Source organism: Cornus florida, unplaced genomic scaffold (assembly GCF_030987335.1).
Source record: "Cornus florida cultivar Cherokee Brave unplaced genomic scaffold, ASM3098733v1 CherokeeBrave_3.0.0_Hap2_Chr11, whole genome shotgun sequence".
Taxonomy (NCBI): Eukaryota; Viridiplantae; Streptophyta; class Magnoliopsida; order Cornales; family Cornaceae; genus Cornus; species Cornus florida.
Genome location: NW_026775581.1, coordinates 66,191,979 through 66,201,067, shown reverse-complemented (window position 1 = coordinate 66,201,067; position 9,089 = coordinate 66,191,979). Strand labels below are relative to the sequence as shown.

The 9,089-nt window shown below is 35.8% G+C and overlaps 1 protein-coding gene across 1 annotated transcript; it reads right to left on the bottom strand.

The window, feature by feature from the left end:
* Positions 1-8,037: 8,037 nt before the first annotated feature.
* LOC132281223 (cytochrome P450 71D10-like) lies at positions 8,038-8,628 on the bottom strand. The gene has a single exon (XM_059782944.1). It carries the CDS (start codon positions 8,611-8,613, stop codon positions 8,038-8,040), a length of 576 nt encoding a protein of 191 aa, XP_059638927.1. The 5' UTR covers positions 8,614-8,628.
* Between the last annotated feature and the right edge of the window lie 461 nt (positions 8,629-9,089).

Here is a 9,089-nt window from a genome sequence, read left to right as displayed (position 1 = left end):
TTCCGTTTCAACTTTCAAACTGTTAATGTAATCTGACCCATAGCACCTCTATGGCGCCACGAGAAGAGGGTTGGCTAACCATCCACGACCACAAGACACCTTCAGGGCGTCGCATCCGGCCTAGTTAGCTCAACCAAAGGAGGATCGGCTAACCATCCACGACCACAAGGCACATCCAAGGTGTCACATCCGGCTTGGTTAGCTCAATCGTACTCCCCTTTAGACTACACTAACACCACGGACCACTAGGCGCCTCCTAGGCATCCAAGTTTTCACAAACGCCTTTAGAAAACATTTTCCCAAAATACTTTCTTTTATTTCTTTCAAAACAATTCTTCCATTTCCTTCCCAATGCTCATGCATGAATGCATCATGCCATTTCATACTATGCCAATACTCTTTGTCATACATATAATTCAAATCTAAATCACTTAATATACTTGCAAGAATTTTCAAGGAATTTACAACATGCTTCCAAAACACAATGTCTAGCATTTTCCACAGATAAATAATATCTTCAATTACGCATGTTTATTTTTTTATAATTTTTTTTTTCACATAGCAATTATAGCAAATTAATAAGCACCAAAGTCATAGAATTTAATACATTAGGCATGTTTTTCATACAATTCAATTAATACACATACTCATATACTTCATATATATAACCAAGTAACTTTAAAAATAGAACCAACACAATTTAGCATGCTAGAATACAAATCAAGAAAAATTACTCACAAAGGTACAAGATTGTATGGATTAGAGACCCCTACCTCCAATTTGAAGAAAAGCCCCAAATTCATTTCAAACCCTAGAATTTGAGATCCTCAAAATGATGGTCAAATGGAGATTGGCTCCGATCAAACCGTAGACCTCGTCTTACTATTTAATTTGCCGCAAATGGCAGCAAAAATCTCTCAAAAATGAAGGAGAGATCTTGTTATGAAGCTTGCATAAAAAGGGAAAAGGAAAATGGAAAGAGAGAAAGAGAGAGGGCGTGACATAAAGAGAGATTTGAGACCCATGTTGGTCTCTTGACCATATAAAAGAAGGGAAAGTGGGGGTGGGTCCCTCCAATTAAATATTTTTCTTTTTGTTTAATTTCCAATACAAATAAATACATATATACATACAACTAACTAAATCACCACCATAAATAACACATTAATTAAAAATGCATGGGATGCAAGTGGACCCAACTAAAGTCCCTATTTGCAACAATTCCGGCAGTGGGTCCCACACAGAACCGTCCGGTCCAAAAAAAATGCAAAAATGACCACTCTTGCATTTCAAGGAATCCTGGACTCAATGAAATGCCCCAACCAACTCTCGAACACTACCGGCACATTCCACAATGTCCACCACGCAAAACGGGAAAAGACGAAAATACCCTCAAAAAATCAGAAAACTCCAAAAATTGGAAAATGGCAAAAATTGGAAACATCATAGGCTATAACTACTTAATCGAGTATAAAAGTGGCAAAAATAATATAGCTATTGATGCTTTATCCAGAATAAATGAAAATACAAAGCTAATGGGAATATCCAAACCAATTCCAACTGGTTACAGCATATAAGTGAAGAAGTCTGCAAAGATCCGTATTTTAAGGCAGTTGCAGGAGCCTATAAAAAAAGAACTCTTAAACAGAAAAAATTTCAGCTTGACGATGGGATTTTCTACAAGAAAGGGCGACTTATGCTTAGTCCAACTTCTTCTTTACAGGATTTTATATTCCTTGAACTACATAGCTCTCTTTCATTTGGGCACTTGAGCTACCACAAAACATTAAAAAGAATTTCAGAAGTATTCCATTGGCTGGGTCTACACAGAGATGTCAAGAAGTGTGTTCGAGAATGCGACATTTGTCAACAGCATAAGGTAGAGACGGTGGCAACACTCGGTTTATTACAACCACTACCTATTCCGGTGCGGGTATGGTTTGATATATCCATATATTTCATAGACGGTCTTCCATCATCCCAAGGCAAAACAGTAATTTTTGTGGTTGTGGATCGCTTGTCTAAATATTCACATTTTGTACCAATATGACATCCTTACATGGCTGCTAATGTTGATCGAGTTTTTAGGGGGAATATCTTTAAATTACATGGGATGTAATTGTTAGTGATCCAGACCGCACATTTAGTAGTGCATTTTGGCAGGAGTTGTTTCACCTTCAAGGAACTAAACTACAGATGATCAGTGCTTATCACTCGTAATCAGATAGCCAAACAGAGGTGGTGAACAGATGTTTGGAGAATTATTTAAGGTGTTTCACCAGTGCAAATCCTAAGAAATGGATTCAGTGGGTACACTTGGCTGAATGGTGGTATAACACTACATTCCATTCTAGCACTAAAATGACTCCGTACGAGATTGTGTACTGAGTATCGCCACCGACTTTGTTATCCTATGAGCCTGGTACGACTAAGGTCCAAGCACTTGACAACGCTCTTCGTGGTCGTTCTCTTATCCTGCAGGAACTCAAAAAAAATTTGCAGATTGCACAAGAAAGAATGAAAAAGTTTGCTGATAGGCGACGCACTGAACGAGAATTTGAAGTTGGAGATTGGGTTTACCTTCGCTTACAGCCTTACCGACAATCCACTCTCTTTTCATGGTAATTAGTTAAGCTATCAGCAAGGTATTATGGTCCATTCAAGGTGTTAGAACAAATTGGCCTCGTAGCATATAAGCTGAACTTGCCTCTGGGAACCAAGATTTAAAACGTATTTCATGTTTCTTGCCTCAAAAAGAAAATTGGGGAGCATGTTCCAGTGGATGTAAATCTCCCTCCAATCAATGAAGATGCAAAATTTCAACCACAACCTCAAGAAATTCTAGCTAGACGAATGGTTAAGTGAGGGAATGCAACTAATGCTGAAATTTTGGTTCAATAGAAAGACACCATCAGAAGACGCTACATGGGAGCCGTACTACAAATTCATTCATTGATATCCTGATTTTTCCCCTTGAGGACAAGGCGAAATAAAGGTGAAACAGAGGAGGGAGGAATGATATGGGTTATTAATTTGTTAATTACATAAGTATTTCAGTTGATTATTTGTATATATGTTAGTTGTCAGCTGTGGTGTTGGAATTAGTATGTCAGTTGTAGTTGTGGTGAGTAAATATAGGAGGTAGTGGGAGAATAGGCATGAATACCGTGCTTTGTAAATATATATATTAGTTTGCTACTTTAATGTGAATTATTCAGAATTCTACAAAACCTAGTTTCAGGAGGAGATCCCCCTCGAAGTGGATCAACTGTCTCTTTTCTCTCTAAATTCCAAAACAGTTTGCTAAAAGGATTGTGAAAATAACAGAACTATTTTTTTATTTTTATTTTTATTTATTTTTATGTTTATGTATTTGTTAGCAACTTAGCAAAATAACATAATAGTAAGGAAATGGAAGAGGACACTGTTGAGATTTAACCTACACCTCTCAACTCTATCCTCTCGCCGGCAACAACCATGGTAGTCTCTATCTCCTCCACATGCCTACACACATATATCTATTTTAGTTTTTCATTCATATTGTTGTTTGGATGCTAAGAAAGTAGAGGAAATAAAAAGAAAAGGGTAATAGCACACTCGCTGTTTCTTTTGTGAAAGATTCAAACAAATTTGGGTGTTTTTTTTTTTTTTTCTCTTTCTATCCCACACATTTTTTATTTTCATTCTCAAATCTTAAAGACATTTCTCGTTTTGTTGTTTTCTGTCTTTTTTTTTTTTTTCATTTATATAATGTTATATGCTGTTAAGTTGAAATTGCCTTTTTTTTTTTTTTTTCGTTTACGATATGGTGGTATGTCTCAACTATTGGATTAGTTGACTTTAAATCAGTATCATGTAGTCCTTAAAATATGCCCAAAAAAAAAAAAAAAAAAAAAAAAAAATTGCCACTAGATCACATTATACAAACTAGGGGTAAGTGTAGAAAACACCCCTGAAGTATACTTTTTGTAGCACTTTTATCCCCTATTTAAAAAAGTGTGTAATAAACAACCCTAATCTTTTAATATTGTGCACAATTAACCCTCTGTCAGAAATCTGATATAAATTACGAATGTAATACCCATTTTACCCTTTTTATTTTTCCCAAAATGCCCTTGCAATCATCCTCTGCAGTGCTCAGCGTCTCCGCTTTACGCCAAAAATTTTAGTGTTCACCACTAATCCGTCACCCACAAACCTGACCATGAGAACCATGAACCAAGGAAAGGCGAAAGCCCAGAGCAACAGTGTTACTCTCTTTACCATCAAGTCTCAACTCTCGCCATCACCACTCTCTTCTCACTCGTCTAACCCTGCTCCCTCTCTACAAAATCCATTAGATTTAAGCTTAATCAAAGCACTCACCCCCGCTCTTTCTCTTCGAAATTACATGTTCATTAGTTTAAGGTTAATTAAACCGAAGAACGAAATCACAATCAGTGAGTGGTTAAGGGTATTCATAGCACTCACAATTTCCCTTCCTTCGAGGACCGCCGAGATGTCGCCACACTACACGCTCGTCGCAATTTCTCAGCCTCAAAAACCAGCGCGGTCTCTGGTCGAAATCTAATTATGGATCCGATGTCATTGTCAGTGTTTTCATGACCAGAGTATGGCCAGAGCAAAGAAGCTTCTCCGATCTAAATCTCGGTCGAAGCGACGATGTGTATAGTTGGTAATACAGCCAAATATCTAATAATAGATCAAACAGAGCACATAAATAGAATCTAATGGTGGCTATAACACGTTTTGACACAGAAATCCCTCAATTTATATTCTTTAAAAAATAAAAAATAAAAAATCAGAGGACAAATAACCATGAATGTAGGAGAGAAGGCCAAAAAGGTGACACAAAGTCAATATCAAAAACTGTAACTACAAGAAACATAAGAACCCATATTCAACTAAATTCATGGGTTTTTAGACTCTTTACACTTTGTTGACACATCATATAGATCAAACAAAGTCAATATTGAAAACTTGCCAAGATCCAAAAACAAGGCTATTGTTATTCTTTTCTCACTCCCTTCGGCGGCGCCAGAACTCGCTGTAGTCGTTCCGCCATCATGCTTGCAATCGTCGATCTCTTCCCCACCCTCTGCCCCTTCGATTAAGGCTCTGCCCTCTGCAACTATCGATCTCTGCACCTTCGATTAAGCCATAACCAATATTAAAGCTTTCGTCCTCCACTTTTCCTCTTTCGGTGATGTTAGATTTGTCATACCTACTTGCAGTGTTTGGTGTTGATTGGTGGTGTAATTGTAATGGGGTTGTAAATTATTTTGCTGAATAATGTTTAATGTCCTTTTTTATAAAATTATTTAATAAGGGTAATTTGGTCAATTTAAATTTTAAATGTGTTAGAGGACCTAATTGCACCAAATTGAAACTTGATGGGTGTTTTTTGCACGTGAGGGATGTGATATGTACTATAAACATACTAGATGAGTGTTTTTTGCACTTGACCCATACAAACTACTATCACGTGTTAATGTCTTTTAGCTGACTAAATGCATTAAGCTTTTAATCCTAAGAGGTTTTATGAACTCAAATTTGTGTTTTAGTCTAGTATGTACTAAAATATTATTATACTATTTATTTAAAATATTAAAGAGCAGGTATTGGCCGTAATGGTAAAGTTTTTTTTTCGAAAGATTATTTTTTTTTTTTCGAAAGATTCGTAATGGTAAGGTTGTTCCATTATAACCTGGAGGTTACGGGTTTGAAACGTGAAACGTCTCTAAATATTGGAGATAAGGCTGCATGCATCTGACTATTTCAGGTGCCGCAATGGTGGCAACTTCATGCACTAGGCAAAAACCCTTTTTATATAAAAAATTTATTTATTTGAAACACTTTCGTAAAAGAATTTAGTGTTCATTAATTTTTTAAATTGAACGCTAACCAAATTTAAGATTTAAGTGTAGCTTTGTGAGACAACAGTTAATTTCTTGAGATCACTTGTGGATATTTCATAGAATATTTAGAAGGATAGGACATTTATTTGATTTTTTATATTTTTATAGTGCAATTGCAATATAAAAACCATAAGATAATACTCTCTTGTCCAAAAAGTTGGCAAATCTCATAAATTATGTGGAGAATCATTGCCCATTGTCAAATGTAAGAATTGTACATATAAACAACTGCGTGGACGGACGCAGAAAATTGTGCGAGGGAGGCAATAATGGGATTTTTTGTAATTTCGTGGGGGCAATATTAAAAATTCATATATATACACACAAAAAAAAAAAAAAAAAAAAAAAAAAAAAAAAAAAAAAAAAAAATCACTAATATATAATGCTAAAAAAAAATCAGCTAACAAAATACAAGGTCCGTGCCTGAACAACTTTGCATTGTACCAAATTTAAAAGAATTACTCGTATAATGTGGTCACTCACTTGACAAAAGTCATTATCAAGTATAGGATAATATTATTTTCAATTTATCTGCATTTATAAATCTCTAGATCCTTTTCAATTGAATAATCAATGAGGAGAGCTTATGACTCTTGTACCATGGCTTCTTTATTTTTTTAATATTTAACTGTTTTAGAGGTTTATTGAACTTAATCAACGGGCTAAGTTTTTGAAATCAAAACACTTTAAAACTTTGTTGTAAAAACAAGAAGAAGTGAAGTAAACATTTTTTTTTTTTTGGTAGGCAAAGTGGAAAAATTTAAAAATATAAGAATAGTGTACCAGCAAAGTAGAGACATACCCCTACTAATACAAAACCGAGTCCCAAGCAAGCAGACCGTGCTGGTCAAAGAGGAAAAAACCAATATCAGTCGACGTTAAACAAAACACATAAATCTGGGAACAACAGAGCAGAAATATCGAGCACCTAGTAAATCAATTTAGCCACTTCTTCAGCCGCTCTATATTTTTTTTAATGCATCCTAAGATTTCTCTCATTCCAAATATACCAAATAGTGGAAAAATGTCTTGTAGCAAACTTTCTAGCTGAAGCAGTCCCTTGCAAGTTCATAAACCACTCAGCCTATTGCAACAAAGTAGAACACCCTGAAGAATTCCAACTAAATATAATTGAGAACCACCTCCAAACTTTAGCAGCAAACTTCCAGCAGACAAATAGATGGTCTCTCATATTAGCATCTGCAAAGCAATTGTAATTCCCACTCTAGGTCTAGACTCTAGAGCCATTCCAACAAAGAGGAAGCAAATGCACAGTAAGATAAGATCCATTCAGAGCAACCACAGCCTTCTTAAAAGAGAAATCACCACTATCCCACAAAACAGAATCCCCACCTCCTTGAGTTGGGATCGACAAAGTGATGTTCCTCAACTGCTGCAACCTAGATGCAGAAGATTGAATGAGGAAATACCCATGTACCATCATCATCAAGCTGCTTAAAGTAGCACTTCTGGGAAGGTTCAATTCTCTCCGTATTCTATGAGAACCTTTGAATTATTGTTAGACCCTGACACTGCATTTTTAAAAAGACTAATTGAAGTGCCAATTCCAACTCTAAAAGAAATATGCTTAACCATGAAATCTCTAACAGCTACCATACTCCTTTAGATACATGAATGAGATGCCATGGTAATGGAAAGCAAATAGGATGAGTTAGCAGTGTATTTATATTTGAACCAAGCCACCCACAGGCAATCTCTTTTTTTTCTTTTTCTTTTTTTCTTAAAAAAACAGAAAAAGAAAAACAGAAAACCAATAATAAGTGAATGAGGTGTGAAAGCTTAAGACCATTCCAGGAGTTCAATTTTGCTGTCATTTTGTCAACTAGAGCAGCACAAGATGCCGTTTGCAATCCATGACACAAGAAAGGAAGTCCAAGATAATTAACAGGTAAGTTCCTAATTCTGCAATCAATTATCTGTGGAAGCCAACATAACATCTGTTCTTATTTTATTTCTCAACATTATTGTTTTATATATATATTCCTATTGCTTATAATCCTTCAACTAGTGAATAAGATATTAATATATATAGGCTCAAACTGAAATTGGAAATTCAATAATGACCATACAATGCTGTCTACCTTCTTGTCTTAATATCTTATTCACTAGTTGAAGGATTATAAGCAATAGAAATCACACACAGGTCTCTTTTCTTGCAAATTGCTGCACCGAAGGCCTTAGTCATGTCTAGATCTTCTTGTTTCTCTCCCTCAGGAAGTTCCCAGTCAAAGTGATACAATAAATTTGCAAGTGGAAGCTCAACATTAGCTAACCCGAACGACATGCCAGGACATATTCTCCTTCCAGCACCAAAAGGTAGATATTGAAAATCAGTCCCCTTGTAATCTATTAAACTGTCAAGGAATCTCTCTGGAAGAAAACTCTCTGGATCATTCCAATTTTCAGGATCTCTACTAATTGCCCATATATTGACAATGACTTGGCTTTTAGCAGGTATCTCATATCCATTGATTTCAAATCTCTCCATGCTCTCCCTAGGTAGTAATAAAGGGAGAGGAGGGTGTAATCTCAGAGTTTCTTTGATAACTAACTTTAAGTAACTCAATTTATGGAGGTCATCTTCATAAACAAGATTTCCTTTTGTACTTAAAAGTTGTCTCACCTCGGCTTGTGCCTTTTCCATAACTCTTGGGTTTTTCAGCAATTCTGACATTGCCAAGATTAAAGTTGTAGATGATGTTTCAATCCCACCACCAAACATGTCCTGAAAGAGCATAGAAATTGAGTTAAAGAATAGAGAATATAGAACAATATCATGACTTACTGGCTCCTATTATGCTCTTCTGCAACTCTTAAAGCTTGCCTTAAAAGACGTATTTTTGGGCATTAGCCACTTTGGGCGTTGGACCAGCATTATCTCTTGAACACAATGTGTATATTAGTGTTTGAAGATAAAATGTTTAAAACTGAATTTTAGTATGTAAATAGGGTTTTGGACTTCGGCTCAGCAGGAGGTAAAAGTAATTTGTGAAACTTATTCATTGATATTGGTAGAAGTATAAACTAAATGTACTAACCAGGAGAACTGACTTGGTGTGTGCCATAGTTAAGGGGATCTCAAGGTTACCCTTCTCTTGAACTTTTAGAAGAACATCGACCAGGTCTTCATGATTGGCTTCACCATCATCG